This window comes from Danio rerio, chromosome 11 (genome assembly GCF_049306965.1).
Source record: "Danio rerio strain Tuebingen ecotype United States chromosome 11, GRCz12tu, whole genome shotgun sequence".
NCBI classification, from domain to species: Eukaryota; Metazoa; Chordata; class Actinopteri; order Cypriniformes; family Danionidae; genus Danio; species Danio rerio.
The window spans coordinates 45,812,427-45,838,333 of record NC_133186.1 but is presented as its reverse complement, the minus strand read 5'-3'; the positions used below and the strand labels follow the sequence as shown (position 1 = coordinate 45,838,333).

At 34.9% G+C, this 25,907-nt stretch overlaps 1 protein-coding gene and 1 long non-coding RNA gene across 3 annotated transcripts; both read right to left on the bottom strand.

Moving 5' to 3' along the window:
- Nucleotides 1–328: 328 nt before the first annotated feature.
- vipb (vasoactive intestinal peptide b) lies at nt 329–12,749 on the bottom strand. 2 transcript variants are annotated; one of them, NM_001114555.1, is given in 6 exon segments: nt 451–632; nt 3,184–3,315; nt 7,702–7,806; nt 8,022–8,129; nt 10,211–10,330; nt 12,708–12,749. In NM_001114555.1, coding segments are annotated over 5 exon segments (456 nt in total). In that variant the 5' UTR covers nt 10,318–10,330; nt 12,708–12,749; the 3' UTR covers nt 451–628.
- Nucleotides 12,750–22,755: 10,006 nt separating this feature from the next.
- LOC141376681 (uncharacterized) lies at nt 22,756–25,479 on the bottom strand. Its single transcript, XR_012387383.1, has 5 exons — nt 24,583–25,479; nt 24,408–24,462; nt 24,233–24,308; nt 23,982–24,158; nt 22,756–23,644 (listed from the first exon to the last, which is right to left on the bottom strand). It is a non-coding gene; the product is annotated as an uncharacterized lncRNA (long non-coding RNA).
- Nucleotides 25,480–25,907: the final 428 nt, after the last annotated feature.

Genomic DNA, 25,907 nt, shown 5'->3' with positions numbered 1-25,907 from the left:
TCAGTACACAAACCCAATGTAGCCTACGGTTTAAAGGTATTTGAGCACAAGTAGGCCAAATGCATCAATTTGGTGGTGAATGAAAGAACCATTCATTATTATAATCTGATTTGATTATAGATTAAAACCCTATTTGTGCATGTTTATATTCAAATAATAAAAAAAAAATGTGTAGGGGGCCCACTGACATTGAGAGGGTACAGGGCCCAGAATTTGGTGCTACGCCCCTGCTGATAAGTCTTTGTTTAATCTCTTTATACAGTATAACTGAATTTTGCATAATAGGTCTACTTTAATGAGTAAAGTAATGACAGCGATAGGCAAAAACTGTTTTTACAAACATGATCATTTTATTGATTTCACTTGGTTTCATTTCAATTATCAAGAATGACTACAGTCCAATAGATTTCTGTAAACATGACAGCATTAATCCAGTCAACAGCAAACAGGCTGTGTCATTCACACCAGAGTCGCAATCACATTTCACTCTGTTCAGTGCTGTGCATTCCGTTTCTGCCTGTAATAGATTGTGTAAGCTTGAATGTATAATAATGGCGATATCTTGAAGCTGTGTTGTCTGTGTCTTTACATGTTGAAGAGCACAGGCAGCGCTTTTCGCACGCGTGCATCACCTACAGTAAAGGAGAAAGCAGATAGATGGTCAACTTTTTATGCAAAGACAAGTTAAAATCATTCAGACTACAAAGTAGGGAAAAAATAACATTTCACTTTTTTTAATTATTTTTTTATACAGATTTGTGAATAATTTTTGATTATTTATGCAGTTGCTAGGTTGCTAAGTGTTTTGAATATTTGATGTTGTTGCTAGTGATGTGTCAGCTATGTTTCCATCCAAAAATGCGAATAAACTTTATGCGCAAAACTGGGTTATCGCATAAAAGTTGTGCGAATGAAGCATCGTTTCCATCCAACGAGTCAAAGCGAACAAAATTGTCACTTCCTGATTAACTGGCGCCAAATATCCACAGTAAAAACTGCATTTGCTGCAGTAGGAGAAGCTGCGACAATCTTTTCTAAATGAATGCGCCTCAGAAGACAATCCTGACAAGCAGTGAGCGCGCAGTGGCGTTTGAAGGTGTTAGACGCGGAGCACAGGAGCTCTTGATTCTGGAGGTCATTAATAATATAATAACACTAATACTGAAACGGTAAGGCGTTTTATAATGACCAAAACAACATTTCAGATGTTTTATAATGTGCTCAGCCTGACGTTTTATCCATTCACATACATTTTAAGCATCACATGATCTCTTTTAACAAAATCACATGACCTTTTTTAATGCGCATGCTGGAGTTTGTGCGGTAAAACTGTTTCCATTGCAGTTTATGCGCATCTTTTCTTATCGAATAAAAAGTTTAGCCTACCCAGTTAGGCGCATAAGTTTTTTATGCGCATTTTCTAAATTTATGCGCATCATGGCGTTTCCATCAACTGTTTTTTTTTATGCGCATGTGCAAAATGCACATAAAAAAACCATCTGAATGTTGAGTCCCAGATCACATACTATCATCATAAATAATATTAAAAAATACAATCAGTTTGTCTTTTAAGTGGAGAGGATTTGATAAAAATGTTTGAATAAATAGTCCTTAATTATTATTTATTTATATGTGAATTTCTCTTCATGAAAGGTATAGAGTAGCCCCTCCCCTTTAAAAAAAACAGCCAATAGCGTTTTGTTTATCACAGCTCTTCCAGTGAGAGTGGAGGAGCTCAAGCGCTTCAAATGAACAGCCAATGAGAAGGGGGCGGTGCATGACAGATACTAGAGGTCTGATTGGTCAGAAGATTTAATGAGAAACTGAAGTATGAGACGATGTCAAAGAAATCCACCCATTTAGGCGGAAGTGACAAACTGCAAACTTTGAATGTTCATATTTTGAATGTTTGAAGCACATTAGCTTATAGATATACTTAAAACTAACAGACTGATACTAACATCTAAACTTTTATTTTAAATCCATGAGACCTTTTATTGAGCAAGAAGCTTGCATACTGTTGTTATACACTCGAAGTATTCACAAAAAAGTACATGTAGGACGTAGTATACGTAGGCGAGTTAGGATACAGCATTATTTTTTGCTATCCTGTTGCATCCTGTCATAGATGTATACATTAGATGTCGCCTGGTCTATTGTTGTCTATTGGACAGAATGCGTCAATAGCGCCGCCATCTTGCTACAGGGTAGCCCTCCTTTGAAATGAATGCGGGACCAAGGTACAGTGGAGGACTAAGGCCATCCAAAGCCAGAGATATACACATATACACATATATCTATGATCGGGAGTTTTCCTGGATGTTAGTATGTAATTTTTTTTTCTAATTACGAAAATTATAATTTGACATCACTTTTCTACATTGATGGATCAGTGACCGCACGGGCATTCCTGGCAAAAAGCTTGTGTTTGTGTGTACAGAAATGTACTATTCACCCTCCCTGTTAAATCGGATGTAATCATGTCCTGAAACACAGCTCCTCTCCTGCTTTCACTTCTCATACTGATGGAGGAAGCGATTCGTTTGTGAATGAATCCCCCGAACGACTCTTTCACTAACGTTAGCCGACAATAATACAAGTTTCTGGCAGCGCAGCATCTCGTTGTCATATTTCTTTTGCATTGTTTGCTGATTTTATTCAACAAAACTAGTATAAGCCGAGTGTTTAGTGTGAGTTGGAGCTGCTTTGCCGTATTGTGAGCTCAGTAAGTGACTCTTATTATCAATAATGTTACCTGATTAGCACAAAAGCTAAAAACAAAAACAAAAACAGAAAAAAAAATTAATATTACCTATGAAATGTTCTGCCTTTGTTGTTTGTTTTCTTTGTTTGCTCGTTACTACACCCGTAGACAGCGCTAAAGTCCCGCATCTTCACGTAATAACACTGTCTTGACTAGTGCGGTTGAATGACATTTGTCCTGGGAGCACTGTACCAATGTGGCGGCGCTATTGACGCATGCTCAGGGACCCTATACGATATCTAGTGTATATATCTATGGCATCCTGTTACCAGTAATAGCTACAGTGTGTGGTTTCTATAATGATTTCTATGTGTTTAGTTATTTCCTTCAGACTCTGGCTCATTCAGTGTAAGCATGAGAGATCTTTGCTGTTTAATTACACCAATAACAGTGATGCTCGCCTTTGGTTTGAGCCGTACCTCCGTTTTCCTGCCAGAACTGAGTTGAGGTATTTCTTGGCCGCCATCTGCTTGCGGTAGCGGCTGTAGTTGTCCGTAAAGACGGCATCTGAGTGACGTTTCACAGGCATCTCCTCCACACCCAGCTCATCACTGCAGCAGGCAGACAGAAACATGACCACGTCTCACTCACTGCACATCATTATTAAAAGCTTAACTCAATCAGCGTCACAACAGATACCATATTGCCATGTGATACTTAACACAGTCAGTTTGGCTGTTATTTTTACCATCCATAGTGCATTAGGGATGCCCATTTTTCAGTTTTTTTTCCATAGAGATTTTTAAAAAAGACATTTTAAAGGATCATAAGCCATGAATGAACTAATGCAGCCAGATATGAGATATGAAATTTGATTCGAAGCATAGAAGTAAATAAAAATTCGATGGAAAGAGAAGGGTGTGAACTCAACATCTTTAACCCTTGTGTGCTGTTGGGTTGTTTTCATCCACTCTGGGCTTAATTTGAGTCTTAATTTGGCCAGAGCTTTCTCTGTGTTTCAGCAAGTGTAATGATTTTTGGTGACAAATCTTATTTTGACACTTACCGTATTAAGGGAAAATACTTTGGAATTTTACAAGAACTTAGCAATACACCCTTGATGTTGGGGGCTGTTTTTGCCCCATTGACTTCCATTATATGCACATAATCATTTTTATAATGCAAAGACATGACAGCTTATAATCGTGCATTCCTGATTGTTGCTGGCTTTTATATTAGGGCTGCATGATATTGGAAAAATAAAAAACTGCTACAGCTGTTGATTAATTTACAGATATGATATTAATGTAATCATTAATAAAGTTTTGATGGTTTCTTTTGTAGACTAGGCTTGGGCGATATCCAAATTTTAATACCGTCAAACATCCTCCCTATTTTACTTCAGTATCTGGTATTACCGTGCATAACAGGGCTCGAAATTGCGACCATTTTGGTCTCATTTAATGCTGATTTGTGTACAGCCATTACTAGGGAAACCGTAATATTTCAGCGCTCCTAAAGCGCCCCCTTGTGACAGAGAATGAATTTTTATTTCCAATAAATTTTTTCAGCTGTTTATGGTCAAATTATTGCAATTATCGATCCATGTGTAAATGTGAAAGAAGTTAATGTGCCTTTTAAAAATCTTACCAATTAAGTAATACTAATATAAGAAATTATATACTTGATTTATCCCTTTTAATGGTATAAAGGTTGAAATGCCATTGTATTAGATATTTTGTGTCTGTATACGTCTGCAAGATGTCTGTTAAAGACTTCTTGATCTGGAAAGCACCTGCTGTATACAAACGTCTGGCAGACGTCTGTATGATGTCAGTTTTACACACATTCTGAATTGCAAACATCTTAAAGATGTCTAATAGAAGTCTATTTCACATCTGATAGGAAACGTCTTTTAGATGTTTTGCAGATGTGAATGCAGATGTCAAATAGACATCTCCGAGATGTTCGTGTGCTAATCAAAATCGGCCATTAAGAATCAAGATCGGCTCATAACTAAGAAGAAAATGGGTGCTCCTAAATTTTTTGGGATGCTCCAATATCTTGAAGTTAGGAGCACCAGTGCTACCAAGTAAAAAAGTTAATTTCGAGCCCTGCATAATAATAAAAATTTTGACGGCGTCACAAAACTGTTGGCTTGTGCCTAAACAATTCAGAAACAATACCGTGTGTGCGACCTTAGGTTCGCGGTGCTCGCTCGCTCGGGAGCGATATTGTTCCTGCGCTTTATTCGGAAATTCATTCCTGCACCGCAAGAAATCTAGTCGGCTTCCGCGGTACTGCAGTGGGAATGCAGACCTCTAGTTCTTTCCGGTCGAAACCGGAAATACTGCCAAACTGCAGTTCACTTGGTACGCGACTCACCACCTCACCTCTCTCTCTCTCTCTCTCTCTCTCTCTCCTCCCCACTGTCCCGTGATGACAATCACGCATACTGTACGCATTTGTAGACATTAAATAAATAATATTTAATATTTAATACTTGTGTCCTATTTAAGTGTATTGTTTTTTATGTCGGTATAACAGTATTGAAACTGACACTGTTGCTATTTTTAGATTCCGTGCGTAATATTACCACATTGCCACCCAAGCCTACTGTAGACTATCAAAAAAATATTTTAACTTGAAGGGGCTAATAATTTTGTCCCTAAAATGTTTTTAAAAAATTAAAAACTGCTTTTATTCTAGCCGAAATAAAACAAATAAGACTTTCTCCAGAAGAAAAAATATTATCAGACACACTGTGAACATTTCCTTGCTCTGTTGAACATCATTCGGGAAATATATTAAAAAAATAAAAATAAATTCAAAGGGGGGCTAATAATTCTGACTTCAACCGTATATGTTTATAATTTTATATATATATATATATATATATATATATATATATATATATATATATATATATATATATATATATATATATATATATATATATATATATATATATTTTTTTTTTTTTTTATCTAGTTTAAACACAGAATCATTTCTTAAGAAAAGACCTTTAATCGCTCTGTATTCAAATAAGACAAATTAGCTAGGAAGAGAAAAATATTAAGTGTTTACCGGCGCATGCATGCACTGTATGCTGCTGAAGATGCTTAATTTGGACAACTTAAGAATTTTAGGATGTGGTGCAAGAATGTTCTTTGTCCAGTTTTTTTGTTCTTTATAACTACTCTTTAAAAAACTGTATGGCATTTAAATTTATCTTGAACTTCAATGAAATATATTTTTAAAGATGGCAGTACTGTCACACACACACACACATCCCAATCATAAACCCAAGAATGTAAGATGTATTTGCACAGCTGAAATAGTAGAAAAACATGTAGTTTAAGCATCATTTTGGAATTGAATTGCAAAGATAGAATCAGAATGGATTGTGAAGTCTCACTAGGGCTGCATGATATTGGAAAAATCTGACATTGCAGTATTTTGTTTTGCTGTGATAATATATATTGATATATGAATATAAGATCTTCACTAGGTGATTTAAATACCTCTGTTTGGGAAAAATGTAATGTTTTTAGACTGACCGGGGCGATCAAGTCTTTTTCTATGCAGTGCATATGCATTAAATCTAATAAATTGCAAGCATATATAAATATGAGAAAATATAAATCAGGTGGCATGGTGGCTCAGTGCTTAGCAATGTGGCCTCACGGCAAGAAGGTTGCAGTCGCGGCTGGGTCAGTTGGCATTTCTGTGTGGAGTTTGCATGTTCTCACTGTGTTGGCGTGGGTTTACTCCGGGTACTCCGGTTTCCCCCACAATCTAAACCGCAGAGTTTTGTTCCAACACTAGTCAAACACACCTGAACAAACTAATCAGTGTCTTCAAGATCACTTGAACTCTATAGGGAAGTCTGTTTGAATAGGGTTGGAGCTAAAATATGCAGGACACCGGCCCTCCAGGATCAAGTTTGCCCACACCTGGTCTAAACGCTTGCGCTATAGGAGAATTGATGAACTAAATTGCCCGTAGTGTATAAGTGTGTTTGGAAATGAGTGTGCATGGGTGTTTCCCAGTACTGGGTTGCAGCTGGAAGGCATCCACTCAATAAAACAAATACCGGAAAAGTAGGCAGTTCATTCCGCTGTGGTGACCCCAGATAAATAAGGGACTAAGCCGAAGGATAATGTAAAAAAAGTTCAATAGGGTATATGCCGAGCTAGTGCTGTTCCCATGCTGATACACTTCCAGTGACCTGTTATTGTGAACTTTTTCTCATTTTATACGGTTCCTTATACAGCATGGATGTTGTAATGTCATTAAAATACATTCAGTTAAATAAACTTTAGCATTTATTTAGTTACTCAAGCGTAAAACGAGACAAAAAGCTCTTTACTTGCACGCACCCGTCAGAATCGGCAGGCTAACGCAGAAGCTCCATTGAATACACTGGGGTAAAATAAATGCTCATATTATAAAGATATAGCGGGGGAAATGTAATTTAATGCAGTGCTTCTTGTACAATCTGAGACCCACTTTAAATCTGATATCACTCAGCTAGTGGAGATCACTGATTTTTAAAGAAAACAGACCTTAAAGCGGAAGCGCTTAACCCAGGTTACTGGCAAATTAAAAGTCCTATTAGCATGCTTCAGCATATACCCCATAAACAGTGCTTTCTGGTACCCTCAACCAAATTTAAACAATCAAACATAAAATAACATGATAATCATTATATAAATAATTTTATGGAATAATATAAGAATAATATTTAATAATATCTCCGCTTTTAATCTTTTAATTAATAACCTAATCCTGTGATTTGACTATTGAGGATACACACATTGCGATATCTTGATGTTCAAAGGACATATTGTTCAGCCCTAATTCCAATCCCTAATGAGGCTGAGATATTGATTACAGAACTTTCATGTTTGCTTGAACTGTCCCTTAAAAGGTTGATCAGTTACTGTTAGCTTCTCTGTGGAGAAAATGAGTTATTACTTGTTATGGTCATTCACCTGACTCTCTTGGCCAGTAAAGACTCCAGATACTCTTTAGCAGACAGCTGGCCGAGCAGTTTGCTGTATCCGCTCGTGAACAGTCCATCAGCGTGTCTGGATGGTCTAAAAGGAATGTCACATATAAAAACACACTTTATTTGACTGTAAGACGGTCTTCAGTGCTTTCTCGTAAACTCAAAGTTGTTTGTCCCCACAAAAGATCGTCATAATCATCACATTTACAGCTTCGGTCTTTCCTCTGGAAATCTGTATTATTTCTTTACGAGAGAGTAAATTGAAGCTGTCGCTAATGTCGTGGTGTTGCTTTTTTCACAAACCTCTCTACGGTGTTAGTGAGTTCATACAGGAGTTTATACGCCTCCAGATCCTGTAGTGATGGATCCCTCGTCCAGTCGTCCTCTCCGTCTTCATCAAGAGCGCTGGGTCTGGATAATAAGATGACAAACAGAAATCATGCATGTGAAATTTAAAACAGAGGGTGTTTGTTGCAGTGATTTTGGTCAGACGTTTGGTCTTTGGGGCAATTTTATTGTTCTTTCCTATAGTGCTGAACGATATTGGACCTCTTTGTCATTGCAATAATTTTTTTCTCTGCGATTATATATTGCAATATGAATACAGTTTCACCAGTGACTTAAATAGCTCTATTTGCCAAGTCATTACTTAAGATGGATTGGGATGATTTTGTTGGGAAGTGTAATATAAATCTATGTTTATGTAATTTACTTCATACAGTTAAATTCAGAATTATTTATGTAATTGTTTACATAAAGGGGCTAATAATATTGACTCTAAAATGGTGTTTAAAAAATTAAAAACTGCTTTTATTTTAGCTGAAATAAAACAAATAAGAAGAAAAAATATTATCTGAAATGCTGTGAAAATGTCCTTGCTCTGTTGAACATCATTTGGGGAATAATAATAATACAAAAATAAAATTCAAAGGGGGGCTAATAATTCTGACTTCAACTATATGATAAATAAACTACAGTCATAAATAAACACAATGGAGCAAATATCACAGTGAAATAAAGCATGCTTTATGGATTTCTGGAGGGAGTATCAGAAGTTGAATAGTCAAATGTAAAATAGCACTGCATACAGTAGTCCTTATCAGATAAATTATTTAATAAAATTAATCTTTATTAGACTTTATGCACAACTAAAATACTTTAAACTCTTAAAATGCTCACACAGTCAGTCACAGACCTTAAAAACATATGCAGATGACAATGATTCACTTTGATATGGTTAAATTTTGCAGTATTTCTACAAATATATAGTGTGGTTCTGTAAAAAAAAAAAAGAAAACATGGAAAAAAATGCAGCCTGAAAATTACTATTTTTAACAGTTTTTATTTTTACTATTTCATAAATGATGTTTAACAGAGCAAGGCAGTTTTTACAGTATTTCAGATAATATTTTTTTTTCTTATTTGTTTAATTTCGGCTAGAATAAAAGCAGTATTTAATTTTTAAAAACCATTTAAGGACAAAATTATTAGCTCCTTAAAACTATATAATTTTTCAAAAGTCTACAGAACAAAAAAACTGAAAAAAATGTAGATAATCTGTAAAAAAAAATAGCAGTAGTTTCTTGTTTCATAATTACAAGTTATTACTGTCATTTTACTACTTATTTCTGCAATTATTAGTCATTTTGCTAATTATTACTATAAATATATAATTTATTAATGCAATTATAAAGATAATTAATGTGATTTATAAGGATTATTACTGCAGTTATACAGGTTATTTCTCTAATTATACAGAATAATTCATGTGATTAAGAGGATAATTACTGTAGTTGTGTAGGCTATTAATGTAATTATACAGATGAATTTATGCATGAAATCTCTAAATATTCCATCAAATCTCCCACTTTTAACATACAACAAATACAAATAATTGCTGTTGTCATAAAACACTGTAAATATAACCATAAACTATAATATAGTTTAACAAATATTTTTAGGATACGCCGGTTTAATAAACTCCAAAACAATTTTCTTGAGAAAATACAAAACTGTTGTCTATCTAATTTTTATTTTATTTTATTTATTTATTTATTTATTTTTTACAAATAACACATTTGCTTATCGTTACACAACAAAAACATGGTTAGTGTCATGTAAGGACGCCGGCTCAACAAAGTTGAGGATCAAATAGCAGTTTATTAACACAATCGTCTTGCAATTAAAGGCTGAAACAGAAAGACAGGTGCATACAGATAATCCCAAGCGTAAAAATAGCAAACAAAATAACAAAGTAAAGGAGTGGAACACGGTAAGGTAAGGGAAACCGCGTAGTGATGCTCGCTAAACAGTTTGAGACTCAGAAACGAATTCTTACTTTTGTTATTGTTGTTATTATTTTTAAGGTGTGGTAGTTTAAGCATTGCACTGCATAGCATATTGTGCATGACCCTGTATGTGACCAATAAAATGAAAATTTGAGCTTGGTTAAAGCATTGGGTTTGATTAATTAATTGTAATCTGTGTCTCACCTGATGTCAGGATATCCAGAGATGGCAGGCAACGCAAGAGTCCTGCAGCAGAAAACACTGCAGACGGCCACCAGCAGGAGCGTCTGACAGCTGCTCAGAGAACTCATGTCTTCAGCAGATCTTCAAAACAGGTCAGAAAAATTAGACTCAATACTCGCACTGACGTATGCTTTCCTTCAATGTGTGCGTTCAATGTTTTTTGCATTACTGGCACTTGGAACTGAAGTCAGAATTGTTAACCCTCTTGAATTTTTAGCACCTTGTATATTTTTCCCAAATTTCTGTTTAAGGGATAGTAGAATTTTTCAGCACATTTGTAAACATAACAGTTTATTCTGTAGACAATAGAAATACATGTGCTGAAGGGGGCTAATAATATTGACCTAAAATTGATTTTAAAAAATTAAACACTACTTTTATTCCAGCTGAAATAAAACAAATAAGACTTTCTCCAGAAGACAAAAATATTATAGGAAATACTGTGAAAAATTCCCGAATCTGTTAAACATCATTTCACAAGAGTGCTAATAATTCTGACTTCACCTGAGCCTCTTAGTCTATTTGTGCTATTTATTTGTCAGGATTTTTAGTTAAAGTAATATAAAATGCAACGGAAATGAATTGCATGCACACTATAACTAGTTGTGGTAATATAGCTTTTTCAGACAAATGCATTTATGTCCATGTAGTTTCTCAAAACGCATTGTGTAAGTAGTATTTGTGGTAAAAAAAAAACAAACATTTTATAAAGTCAGAATTTATCTAAAAAAAAATCAATTAATTATGTATGATGTACAAATAATTTACAAATATTATACATTAATTCCAGTAATAACGTTGATATAAAAGCCTATATAAAATCTATAATAAAATATAAAATAATAATAATATAATTTATAAACTAATATTTTGTTATATATGACAGTTTTTTTTTTTGTACAATGTCAAGATTTTAGATTAGGGGTAAGGAACCTATGGCTCGGGAGCCGCATGTGGCTCTTAGACCAAACATATGTGGCTCTTCAGCTGTCTCCCTTCAATAAAAAATAAAACCTGTCACTAAAAATCAGTTTCCTATTAAAAATAAAATTAAAATGACCTTTTTATTGTATATTTTTTACAGCAAAATGAATAAGAATAAACTGACGTTTTTAACTATTACGCATGTGGAATAACTTGAATCGCGACACCAACCAAAGGCATGCAACTTACGTTTCTATTATAACCTGCACACGTAAATTCAAATAACATGAGTGTTGATGGCGAAAAGAAAGACATTCTGTAAATTGTTCTTCTCTTATTATATGGACTTGCTCAACATGTGATGTTTCATATAAATCCCCAATGGCTCTTTATAAAAATGCATTTGCCAAAATAATCTGAATTGGCTCTTTGCTGAAAAAAGGTTCCCAACCCATCAACCAGGATGCATTCATATTTTAATAATGCATTAATAAATGTTGATATGAATTGAAGTAAACTATTATTAATAAATGATGCACAAGTATTGTTAATTATTAGTTCATGTTAATAACAAGACTTATTGTAAAGTGACATTAACATGTTTTAATAAGTGATGATTTAAAAGAGGATAATGTACAGCAGGTGTGACCAACCCTGATCCTGAAGATCGACCTCCCTGCAGATTTCAGTTGCAACCCATATCAAATACACCTGCCTGTAATTATCAAGTGCTGTTCAGGTCCTAATTAATCGGTTCAGGTGTGTTTGATCAGGGTTGGAGCTGAACTTTGCAGGAAGGTCGATCTCCAGGAACAGGGTTGAGCACCACTGATGTACAGCCTATGTGATGAGTTGATGGATAAAAGCAAGCAGCGTAGGATCAAAAACTGAAAAAGCTCTATATTCTATATTATAAACACAAATATTTTGTGCATCACAGTAATTGTTTGGATGCTTGAAAACACTTAGACTCTTCCTTAATTTTAATTATAGGATACACACCTTCCTCTTCAGTGCACTGTTTTTCCTATAAGCACATAAAAAAAGGAAAAAGGTTCCTGACTCCTGTTTTAGATCAATTAAAATGTATCTTTGAAAAAGAGGCACTGTTAATCTTGATTTAAATATAGTTGCGTAAAAAACGCACGCATAAAACTTCTATTCTATCCAGTAATTTTCTCTATGAGCTTATTTTGTTTTAATCTCCAATATTAAATGGACTGACACACTTTCAATGTGCTTGAACTTCTTTGTTAAGCTGCTTTGACACAATCTACATTGTAAAATCGCCAGAAATAAACATGAATTGAGTTAAGATTTACCATTAAATAAAAATACAAGGGAAAATAAAATTTCAATAGATATTTTATCACATTTTTAGTCCATTTTAATGAGAAACAAATTCTTTAAAATAATTACAAAAATCCCCTCTAGTTTCTCACACAACAGTACACATAATATTTATATTTAATGATGCAAAAATGTTTTTAAAAGTTAGCATTTGTATACAAGTTTTAATATTAGCTTTACTTACAGTCTACTTCTGTGGTTGGTATACGATCTCTGTCCGCTGACACCTGTTAGGATGAAGAATAGTTTCCTCAGCTCAGTTCAGCCTGTCTGCGTGTCTCTCTCCTGACCGCTTGCTTTTATACACCTGATTATTCACGTTACTGAAGATCCCTCAACGTCTGTCCTGCGTCACAGCGGTCCCGGTGGGATACACCTAAGCAGTGATCTGGCGGTCATACTTCAATTGGGTTTCTCGGAAAGACGTGTTATTGCTGACTCATTTTTCGATATGATGCTTAAATGACGCTTGGTAGATTTACAGTGACTTTCTTTGTGTGTATGTGGGATTTGCTCACTTAAAGAATGTTTTTTGCAAGTCAGATGTTCATATCTCAGGGTTCAGGGTGAGACGGTCTCTGTTAGTAATTCAGCATCTTCATTAGATTGTGAAAAGTATGACGTGATGTAAGTTGTATGAGGGTCATTACAGAGGCATCGGCCAATTGTATTACAGAATTCTGCAGGTCTTCTAATCTAATATTTGTCCACCCACACTGTATTCAGGTCAGTGTACAGTGCGAGGTCAGCTCAGGTCTGGAGCTTACTAAGAACATATACAACCAAAAATATGCATGGTTCTGTAAAAGAAAACTTTTGTAAATGTTTCCATTGATTTGTGTGCTGGTTCATGTTCCAAGTGTTTGTAATGTGCTGCTATGGTGTTCCAAGTGTTTTTAGTGGGTTGCTCTGGTGTTCCATGTGTTTGCTTTGCTGTTCCAAGTGTTTAAGTAGGTTGTTGGGGTGTTCCAAGTGTTTTAGTGAGCTGCTATTCTGTTCCAAGTGTTTATGTGTGTTGCTGTGGTTTTCCAAGTATTTTTAGTGTGTTGCTATGGTGTTCCAAGTGTTTGTTATGGTGTGCCAAGTGTTTTAGTGTGCTGCTATTCTGTTCCAAGTGTTTATGTGTGTTGCTGTGGTGTTCCAAGTATTTTTAGTGAGTTGTTGTGGTGTTCCAAGTGTTTTAGTGTGCTGCTTTTCTGTTCCAAGTGTTTTAATGGGTAGCTAATAGCTATGGTTTTCCAAGTGTTTGCTTTGCTTTTCCAAGTGTTTTTCGTGTGCTGCTATGGTGTTCCAAGTGTTTGTTATGGTGTTCCAATCGTTTTAGTGTGTTGATATGGTGTTCCAAGTGTTTTAGTGTGCTGTCATGGTTTTTTAAATGTTTTTAGTGAGTGGATATGACATTCCAAGTGTTTGCTATATATGGTCTTCTAAGTTTTTTTAATGTGTTGCTAATGCCGTCCAAGTGTTTTAGTGTGCTGTTATGGTGTTCCAAGCAAGTTTTTTTAATGTGTTGCTATGGCCGTCCAAGTGTTTTAGTGTGCTGTTATGGTGTTCCAAGCAAGTTTTTTTAATGTGTTGCTATGGCCGTCCAAGTGTTTTAGTGTGCTGTTATGGTGTTCCAAGCAAGTTTTTTTAATGTGTTGCTATGGCCGTCCAAGTGTTTTAGTGTGCTGTTATGGTGTTCCAAGCAAGTTTTTTTAATGTGTTGCTATGGCCGTCCAAGTGTTTTAGTGTGCTGTTATGGTGTTCCAAGCAAGTTTTTTTTAATGTGCTGCTATCGTCTTCCAAGTGTTTTAATGTGCTTCTATGGTGTTCCAAGTGTGTTTAGTCTGCTGTCAGTGTTCCAAGTGTTTTTAATATGCATCTATAGTGTTCCAAGTGTTTTTAATGTGCTGTCATGGTGTTTCAAGTGTTTTTAATGTGCTGTCATGGTGTTCCAAGTGTTTTTGATGTGCTGTCATGGTGTTCCAAGTGTTTTTGATGTGCTGTCATGGTGTTCCAAGTGTTTTTGATGTGCTGTCATGGTGTTCCAAGTGTTTTTGATGTGCTGTCATGGTGTTCCAAGTGTTTTTGATGTGCTGTCATGGTGTTCCAAGTGTTTTTGATATGCATCTATAGTGTTCCAAGTGTTTTAATGTGCTGTCATGATGTTCCAAGTGTTTTTAATATGCATCTATAGTGTTCCAAGTGTTTTAATGTGCTCTTATGGTGTTCCAAGTGTTTTTAATGTGCTGTCATGGTGTTCCAAGTGTTTTTAATGTGCTGCTATCGTCTTCCAAGTGTTTTTAATGTGCTGTTATGGTGTTCCAAGTGTTTAGTATGTTAATATGGGGTAGCTATAGGTGTTTTGTGTGGTTGCCAAGGTGTCCGTCATCTGTGTTCATTCAGCATGTCTTCATCCGCATGTCAGCAGTAAGCAGAGCTGTTCCTGCAGTAATGGTGGTCTGTGATTTTGTAATGACCCCCCAAGGACTTCATTTCCTGCGGCTGCATTTGAGGGACAGTCAAACCAGATATCTGGATGACAGTTATTGTAAAACCAGAGATGGAAATTAGCCGCTGATTAAGAATGTCCTAATGATGACCTTTAATGAGAGAAGTTTTTGTTTCCTCAGTTTTTATGCAAGCAAACATGTTGCTCTTTATCTCGAGGGTTTGTTCTTTTCATCTTTTCCTAAATAGGAGACAAAACTTTTTTTCTTTTGCGTAAAAACTTTTGCGTGTATGTTTTTTCTTTTTTAGAAATTAATGTACACATCCAGGGTTCAACGTTAAGGATTATTTCTACTGGCTCAATTGGACCAGTGGTTCAGATTTTTACTTGCCCTGCCAAAAAAAAAAAAAAAAAAGGTGAATTGCTATTTCTTAGCCACATATTTTAAACAATGTGTCAAAATAATGTCTGAATCTAGAATTTAAATATTTTAGAAATAATAAAATATTTAGCAGTATGGGAAATGTGCAGGTATTTTATTGCAAAACAAAAGGTGACTGACTTAAAAGTGACGGAATGCAATATGACGGTATGCAAAACATCATTTTATTCGTCGTGTTGTACGCATGTAAACAGACGTTTTCTGTTGGCCTCATAGTTTGATGTTGCCGTCATGTTGCAGTCTCTTTGCTGTACTGGTTTTTACCAGGTTATGGAAAAAATATTGTGCTCACAACATCCAATCAGATAAGAGGAAATAAAAAGCAATATGGTGTTTACGACTTCACAGAAAAGGTAGCATTCAGAGATTTAAAAGCACAAATAGTTTCTCGATTCTTAGACTGTATTTGCACGCAAATGACATAGTAGCAGGCAATTTGAAATTTAGGGACCCTATTGGGCCAGTAACGATTCTGTCTACTGTCCCGAGCATCTCTCACACTGGCCCCGGGCCATCGGGCAGTCCTTATTGTTGAGCCCTCACATTTAAAGAACTACTAGTAAAACTTAAGGAATAATTGACGACAAGGCCTGGAGTTATTCAAAATAAATGCATGCATGAGGTAGTGTGCGTTCTTTTCTAATAATTCAATAAACGGAAGTGAATTATTCTGCTTATAATGTGGAGCCGGTTGCACCAGCAGTGCATAAGTTAAAACGTTGCCTAGTTGACCTAAAGGGAAACTAAGGCTGTACTTACACTATGTACAGTTGCCTCGAACCGGGCCAAAGCACGCTTGTCCCCCCCCCCCCCCCCTCCTGTCTCCCCCGACGGCCCGCACTCATACTAATCGGGCCTGGGCACGCTTACGTCATCGATGCTGCGCTGTTCAGTGAGCGCTTTGGCTCAGCACATTGGAGATTTCTCTAGTTATATCATTTCAGTCGTTTGATATGCAGTGACATGCAGTCAAATATTTCGCCAAACAGTCCTTAGGGATGCGGAGACACGCAGTCAGATATTTCACCCTACAGATCCGCCACTTTTGCCGCACATAAACAATCATAAAGCTCTCGTGCTGCAGGAATGAGGAGGTCTGCTGAAGGCGCGCAGCTGTCGTGCAGTGAGGGGTTTGCGTCTTTAATAAACTACGGCAGTTTGCGTTCACTGAACAGTAAGAATGATTAATAAATCTATATGAAACAGCCCCTTAAAAGTCACGTCTCGCTTTCAGTTTCGGGCTTTGGCGCGTTTTGCACTCACACACAAGCGTACCGCGCCAAAGCCCAAGTGTACCGCACTCAGGCACACCTCTTCCAACCGGGCCAGGGCCGGCCAAGTGAACCGTGCTTCAGCCCACTCACACTTCTCAAACGATCCGGGAAACGGGCCTGTGCACGGTACGGATGGCAAAGTGTGAGCAGGCCCTAAGGGTGCTTTCACACCTGGGAATCGATTCAGTTGTTCCGAAACAGGGATTCAAATTGTTACAGTGTTGCTCTGTGTTCTTGGAGCGGTTCGCTTTCACACGGCAAAGTTTATAAACAGACCAAAAGAGCTAAAACAAGTCACTTGCGAGTAAACTCTCCTCACATTGGTCAGTTTCACGGTTTATTTTGCAGAGTCCTGCTCAGCTGTCAGGGGGATGGTAGTGGTTTGGTGGTGTTTGACAGGGTGAGCGTGACGTGTCTGAAGAGCGAGGACGGATGGGGTGAGAAGGGTGTGTGACGTATTTGAGGACCGGGAGGGAGAAGCGTGATTTCAGGAAGATGATCTCTCGTTTGCGGGCAACCGGGAGTCTCTGTGCATTTGCGGGAAACTCATGAAACTTACAGAAGACTTGGGATGTCTAGAATGACCTCCCGCCCTTCTCATAATTCTCTCTTCAAATATTACATATCCATAATTCTCTGCTATCTAACCGGGCTCAGATCTTATCGCTTTCTAACTACAATCGATTCACTCCAGAGTTTGTTTCAATCGAGCAGAGACCACGTCATTCCAGCGATCTCGGAGTGATTGTTTTGGTGCGGATCCGAGCGTGATTGGTGGTTTCACATATGTCAAACGAACCGCGCTAACTGGGCAAATGAGACAGGTTCCGAAACGAAAGCACCCTTAGTTACAACTTACGCACTACTAAATATTTCTGTGTCGCACCACTGAACTTTAAACGACAGCCTGTATAACGGTAGAAAAGAGATGATGGCGAGATCAGTTTACTTTGAGGAGCTCGCGATGATAATGAAGAATGATTTCCCTCTACTGACAGCATTATTTTAATCCCAAATGTCGCATTGTTTTTGCTTTGTGTTTTCTGTTATTTGTATCCATCAATTACAGCGAGAATTTCTTCATGACTGAGTTCCTCTCCATCTGGGCCATCTGGATTGGCCAATACTACGACAACGATTCCACTGTCCATCGCGATGTTTCACATTAGACATCATACGATGCCAAATTGGTCAACATCGCCCAACCCTGAACTCTATACAGCTCTCCTGGTCTAAGCCTAACTGTTCAGATACTGTATTTGATTCTTTATTTGTCAGGTTTTTGTCCTCAAAAGTCTTCTGTGTTTAGCACTAGTTTCTTCCACATCTCCTTCAAAGCCTTCTGTTGTATTCTGATGTGATTTTTTTTTAAAACTAATTTCTGTGAAATGAATTCAGCACAGTGAGATGGAGCTATGATGCACACAAAACATGCCGGAACTACTTTAGCTGTGGGTTTAATTGTAAATAACTGCACACCTTAGAATGCTCCTCAACCAGAATTAAGTATTAAGCAGCCCTGCAGTTTAACATAAATAAATCAACAATAACCATTGAAGAATGCCTATTTGTATGTGCAACAGTTCTGAAATCAAAGCCTATTTGCATATGATTTAAGATTATGACTCTAAATGGATTCATCCATCCTTTGTTCTGTAAAATGACCATTATATTGCATTTAGGCAAAAAAATCATGTATTTATACCCTGTCTGACATTTGCATTAGTGTGATTATGAGGCAAAAGATGGATATTGAACTTGTATAATCAAATGCACATGTAATGAATGCAAAAGATAAGCTTGTTTAGGTGTTTTCAGGCGTCTTTAGCTGCATTCCTAAAGGCTTTAGTGATTTGTCATGTTTAGATTCCCCTTCCTTTTATAGCAAACCCTATGACAAAGGATGTATAGGCTACAGATCTTCACATAGACAGCGAGCGATTCGATTCAGATTCTGCGAAAAGGGCAGCTTGTGACATTTGAACTCATGCTTTGTCTTATAGTAGAATAAATGGCAGCAGTTTGACAAATGACATCTGGATGAGGCTTTGGTCTGGATTGGTTTTCCCGTAATGCAGCCATTGTTGTTTGTGTGTGAGCAGCTGGATTAAAAGTGTTCAGCATGACGTGGTGAATGTTTTCATCACTGATGAATCAGGATATAATCAGTGAAGCAGGTTTCTCGTCATCCTTTTATTGTCTATATCATTAAAAAGATGTTCACGCATTCGTTTTCCTTCAGCTTAGTCTCTTTAGTCATCAGGGGTCGCCACAGCGGAAGGAACCGCCAACTATTCCAGGATATGTTTTACACAGTGGATGCTCTTTCAGCTTCAAACCTGTATTGGGAAGCATCCACGCCAACACAGGGGGGAACATGCAAACTCCACACAGAAACAGCAACTCACCCAGCCGGGACTCAAACCAGCGACCTTCTTGCTGTGAGGCCACTGTGCCGCCCTAAAAAGATGTTTTAATAGTTAAATGCTTTCATGATTCAGCATTAAACTTATTCAATTTTCATTTAATTAACCAGATTTGCACTCTAAAATATGCTGGAGGTTTTAAACCTTTAACATTGGGTCAAATATGGACAAATCCAACCGTTGCATTAAACAAAGTGTAATTTAAAATTAAATGTCACAACTCAATGTTTAGTTTGTCAGTTTTTTACCTAATATTGTGTTAAAACAACCCAGCATTTTTTAGAGTGGTACAATATATATATATATATATATATATATATATATATATATATATATATTCTTTTTTTTACTGCTCAAACAATCATGTCACAGTTTCCACAAAAATATAGAAAGACGCTTTCAACATTGATGATAATCAGAAATGTTTCCTAATCATTGATTAATCATATTAAAATAATGTTGTTGAATTATGAATTATTCTTAGTTTTTTTCACATACACTGAAAAAGAAACTCACCCTGATTTTATTTATGGAAGTTAATAAAAGTAAAGTAAAAATAAAGCAAAATAAAATAATAATATTATTAATAATGATAATATAAAAATAATAGATAATAAAAAACAATTCTGAAAAATTTTCTTTTTTAAAAAAAATTTAAAGTATTTTTATTGAACATATTAGATATGAAACATACAGTACAATTTCTTTTTTTTTTTAATTTTTTTTACACAACAAACAAAACCTGTTTCACACATATACATTTAGGTTCTATAAAAATATATAAATAATAAGATAAAATACAAAAAAAAATAATGCTAAGTTTAACATAGTTTACTCTCATAAGTTTAGAAAAGAAAAAAAATATTAAATTGGAAAAAATTAAATAAATAATAATAAAAAAAGAAAAAAAGTAAAGGTTCTACTTCTCTAACATGACTGAGGGGTCCATCTTCTTTGTGTGATCTAGAACAGGTTGCCAGATGAAAAAAAAACATATCAGTACGGCCTCTTACAGTACATTGTATTTTTACTAAGGTCAGGTGGTGCAGGAGTTCCATAAGCCATTGCTTAAAGGTTGGAGGAAGTTTACCCAAATTTACATGTGATTTTTCTAATTTTATTTGTTATAAATATGCAACAATTTCAAAAATTCTTTTTCCACATTGTCATTATGGGGGATTGTGTGGAAAATTGAGGAAATAAATTAATTGAATCCAATTTGGAATAAGGCTGTAACATAAACAAATGTGGAAAAAGTGAAGCGCTATCAATACTTTGTCGCGCTTTACATCACGCTGCTTTGTTTACTGCAGTAAGCACTGCAACACCATTATTTCTACAATTATAGCCACCAACCTGCTGAATTAGCTAGTTTTAATAGATTTGTATTCAGTATAATGTTTTAGTTTTGGATTCATTTCTTACATTAACATTTGGTAAATATACTGTGAGTTCAAATCTTGCCAGTGTTTCCGGTTGAAAAGTGTTTATAAAGTCTGTGCTTGTTAATGTGTAATGGCTTTTCTATCAGGATATGATGCAAGAAAGTCCAGTTACAATAATGACTGGTGGTGTCTCGTTCACATATCGGTGTTTATCAATCCCAGTTTGCCCCAATAGCTGTAAAACACATCTGCTTCATATCTGTCAGCAACTATTTCACAGTCAAACTTTACTGCCGTTATAAAAGCACTGAGGTCAGTCATAGATTGTAGACTTTGTAGCCTGCAGCTTTAATATGGCTCTTAAATGGACCACAGTGCTGTTTATTTATCGTATATTTATATTATAATGTGTCCTGTTTTTGGCGCATTAGTCTGAAATGAGATTGCATTAGTTTGAACGATGTCTCTCGGATGTCAATCTACTTTTCTGCATTTCCTCACTGATCGTCTTGTTTTGACAAGAAAAACTCTGTAGTGTTTCCAGGATCTGCTGTTCATAGAGGTCATCTGCTGTTCATATCTACATGACTGTAATTAGACTTCATTAGGAATTATGGGATACTCCTGGCACTGCTGTATGTTCTGGATAGTATGCTATTTATACTGTTCCAACAGGCAAATTGGTCTACATATGTGTTACAAGTATAGTAGAAGTGCTGAAATGATTTGCTGTCACACAAATTATATTATATTACTGTATATTATATTATATTGTATATTATATTATATTATATTATATTATATTATATTATATTATTATTATATTATATTATTATTATATTATATTATTTTTATTGTATATTATATTACTGTATATTATATTGTATTTTGTATTATATTATATTATATTATATTATATTATATTATATTATATTATATTATTATTATATTATATTATTTTTATTGTATATTATATTTAATTATATTATATTATATGGTATTGTATTGTATTTTATTATATTTTTCATTATATTTAATTATATTATATTATAATATATTATATTATATTATATTATATTATATTATATTATATTTAATTATTATATTATATTATATTATATTATATTTATATTATATTTAATTTTATTTGTTTTTAATTATATTATATTCAATTATATTATATTTAATCATTATATTGTATTATATTGTATTGTATTATGTTATATTATATTTATTTATTCTATTGTATTATTTTATATTATATTGTGTTATATTATATTTTATTGTATTGTATTCAATATAGTATAGATAAATAAATGTATACAAATTATAAATAATTAATTTAAAATTAATACATTAAAAATGAGGTAAAATATGATAGAGATAATAAAACAAACAAATAAATATAAATTAATAAATGTAATTTATCCAATATAATTATTAATGATGCAAAAATATTATATTTTATTATTATCTTATCTTATATTTTTATTGTATTATTTAATATAATATAGATACAAATAAATTTAACAAATTATAAATAATTAATTTAAATTAATACATTAAAAATTGCGTAAATATGATAGAGACATTAAAACAAACAAATGAATAAACATAATTGATCCAATATAATTATTAATGATGCAAAAATATTATATTATATTATATTATATTATATTATATTATATTATATTATATTATATTATATTATATTATATTATATTAAACTATTTAATATAATATAGAGATGTTTTCCTTTATCTTGTGGTGCTTTTTTCGAAAAAAAAAAAAAATGAAAGGGAATAAAAAAGCGAAGTAATTAAAAATAGGGAAAAACTAAATAAATTAATTAATTAACTAATACAATTAAAACAACTAGGTTAAAAATGTAATAAAGTTAAATTGTTAAAGTTTTCATCTATTTTGTTAAATGGATGAAATTTATTTATGATCATTAATAAAAAAAATAAATAAATAAATATTAAAATATAATATAATAAACTCTAAGAAAAAAAGGTACAAAATTGTACCTTTTAGGGTACAAATGGCCCGTCACTGGGGTGGTACCCTTAAGGGTACAAATTTGTACCTCTATTTAAAGGTACAAAATTGTACCTTCTACATTTGTACCCTTTAAGGGACAATTTTGTACCCTAGACACTGAAGGTACAAAAATGTACCTTTTTATATTATATAGTATTTTCAGGGTACTGACCCAGGCATTTTGATCCTTTGGTGACAGAATGCACAAATAAATAAATAAAATATTTTGGTTCACAGATGTCCATTTTTATTTATTAATGTAGAAATATTTCATTACAACTCACAACTGAATGTGTCAAGAAATAAAATTACACAGCAAGTATAAAGCAGACATGTAAAACAGTAAAAAGAACAATTTAGATAACAAATAAAAACTAAATAATCTACACTTAATACAAAGACCACAAGAATACTGTATAAGATTTATAAACACATTACACAGGCTACATCAAGTACTGCACTTTATAAAGTCCAAAGTATTTGTCTTTAGTCAGAATACTCGGTCATAATAAATAATTTGTCATCAACATTTTCTCTGAATTTCAGAATGAAGGCAAAGTTTCTCTATAAATTGCTTCAACAGTGCAGAAAACCAAATACATCAGTAGCCTCTTCCTCAACATCAGTAGATTACTCCTCATCATCCTCAAGTGGAGTTGTAATTTGTTGTAACACAATATGTGTTTTTGTTTTTGATAAACATGACATGTAAAGCACTCATATCTGGAAAATGTTCTTTGATAGTCATTATGACCACAAGTTATTTAAAAATTTGCTTTATGCATGAATGAGAGCAGTGTGCTGGATTAACTTGATGATTGTGATTATCCCAAGAGCATGTAGAGAAACAAAAACCAAGGTTGATCCCTCTGGTAACTGGAGTAGATCGAGGCTTGTCACCGTCCACACTTCATTTAAAACATTCCACTGCAGAAACATCAAGGTGTTCTTCTAATAAGATGGACATGTCAAAAATGTATATTCGTCCACATCATCAGCTCGGCCAATCGCAACCCCATCAACTCTGAAGACTGCCGGAACTCGTCTTGTTAACACAGTTGTCCAGTCGGTGGCCTTCTCCTGTACTTGAACTGTTGGATGTGGTGAAGGTGGTTCACTGTAAATGACAAAGCAATAATTACATTAATATCAGTCAATCTATCACTGATGAAGAGAAAATCAACATGCATAGAAAGTAAAATAATTAATATTCACTGATTAAAAAAAATATATATCACAGATTAAAAGACTAATATAAATTTCATTCATTCATTCAATTTCTTTTCGGCTTAGTCCCTTTATTAATCTGGGGTTGCCACAGTGGAATGAACCACCAACTTATCCAGCATATGTTTTATGCAGCAGATGCCCTTCTAGCTGCAACCCAGTATTACGAAACATCCAGACACACTTATTCACACACACATTTATACACTACAGACAAATAAGCTTACCAAATTCAGCTATAGCGCATGTCTTTGGACTTGTGGGGAAACCGGAGCACTTGGAGGAAACCTTCACGAACACTGGAAGAATATGCAAACTCCTCACACAAATGCCAACTGACCCAGCCGAGGCTCGAACCAGCGACCTTCTTGCTGTAAGGTGACAGCCCTACCCACTGCGTCATCCTAATATAAAGAATATCAAGCATTATAAAATGCATTTATCACAGCATATACTGAACAGAAAACAACATACGCACCTGAGCACAACGAAATGTTGAAGTGTCTCGCTTAACAAGGCTGGCAACATGAGAAGTTCTGCTGTAAAATCAATTCCTGGAACATAAGATGTGGCATACAAACAAATATGAATGAATCCATCCAAAGCTAGAATTTAATAATATTAATCAAGTGGAGAAAGTTTAGAAAGAGTACCTTAGAGTCAGGTCCATAGCATTCTTCAGTGGATCTCTCATCTTTCGATGAAAACCTAGAAAATAATTTTAAACACGTGGGTGTACATTTATTGTTGTTTGTAAGTAAAAACCTACAAATTTAAAATAGTATGTAAGCCATTAAAACCATGGTATAGATAATGAGACATACTTACATCTTGTAACTGAGCCATGCTTTCATATGACATGCCTTCATTGGTCTGATGCTGTTAGGCTGCATTCTGTGGTTCAATCTTGTCCTGAAAGACAATTGGAAACTTAAAAAACTTCTGGAAAGCAATAAGATAAAGCAATAACTATTTATTTTGAGATATTAATAAAATAGGTAAAATAGCTCAAGGTATCAGTTTCAGAACAGATGAGACAAATTATTACATTAAAGAACAAAGTATAACTTAAAACGTCGATTTATACAACGTGGTATGTTAATAATAATTCTACATTAACATAAGTATAACGTTAAACAATAGTAAAGCACCAACAATTCTGGACATGAGAGTTTGTGGACACTCCTCAACATTAATGTAACTTAGACACTGAAACGAAGATATGTAACAAGCATACACACGCCACGTTTGTAACTAGCCACGTTTACATAATCAGTCGCTTTACCGGTGACAAAATTGTGATTTTTCTTCACAAAATGGCGGTGTTAACTTATATAACCGTCTAAAATTACATTTCAGCGGTCAACCGTGGCTAGAAAAATGGCCTCAAAAAATAAAACATTATCGATAATTACAAATTCCAGTATTAATAACAAAAGGTTTTATATCAAGGTATATGAAGACTTTAGTCGCGCGAGCTCCGGGCCACACCGCACATTACTCACGGCCCGAATCCGGTGCACGGATACGGCAGCGTCGGCTCGCTTCTGCCGCCGCAACTGGCCCGAGTGTATTTTGCTATTTGGGTTGCGATTATATTCCGCCGTGGCAACACTTATTAATAAAGCAGTAACGTAACGTAAGATATAAGGCGCGAATACGTAACGTAGGCGATGAAGGGAACTTTTACACCGAGAAAACTAACAGCATATAGTACTCACCGTCTATAACGTTATGTCCCTCGGTGACTTCGATATGACATTGTATTAACTTCTTTAATAAGCTGCAGACATCTTAGCAAACTCCATCCTGCAGGCCAGCCCGGAGCACTTAAAGCGGGGGAAAGCCGAGACCCGAGAGTCAGACAAAATCAACAGAACACGGCTTCACATGTAAAAATGAGACTGAAAATATATCTTTAATACATTCTTACCTGAAAAGTGTGGACTCCAAAATAGACTTTTCTTTGAAGAGCGTGCGAAGTTCTGTGTAAACAGCCAGCATACTCGACGGACCGCCACATTAACAAACACTACTATAACGTCTCAACAAGCCAAATTCTTAAAGAGACAGCAACATCACCACCTGTATGAAGATGCTGTCACTCTGCATGGTTCTTATTCTACATCCCATAAACTATAGGGTCTTAAACA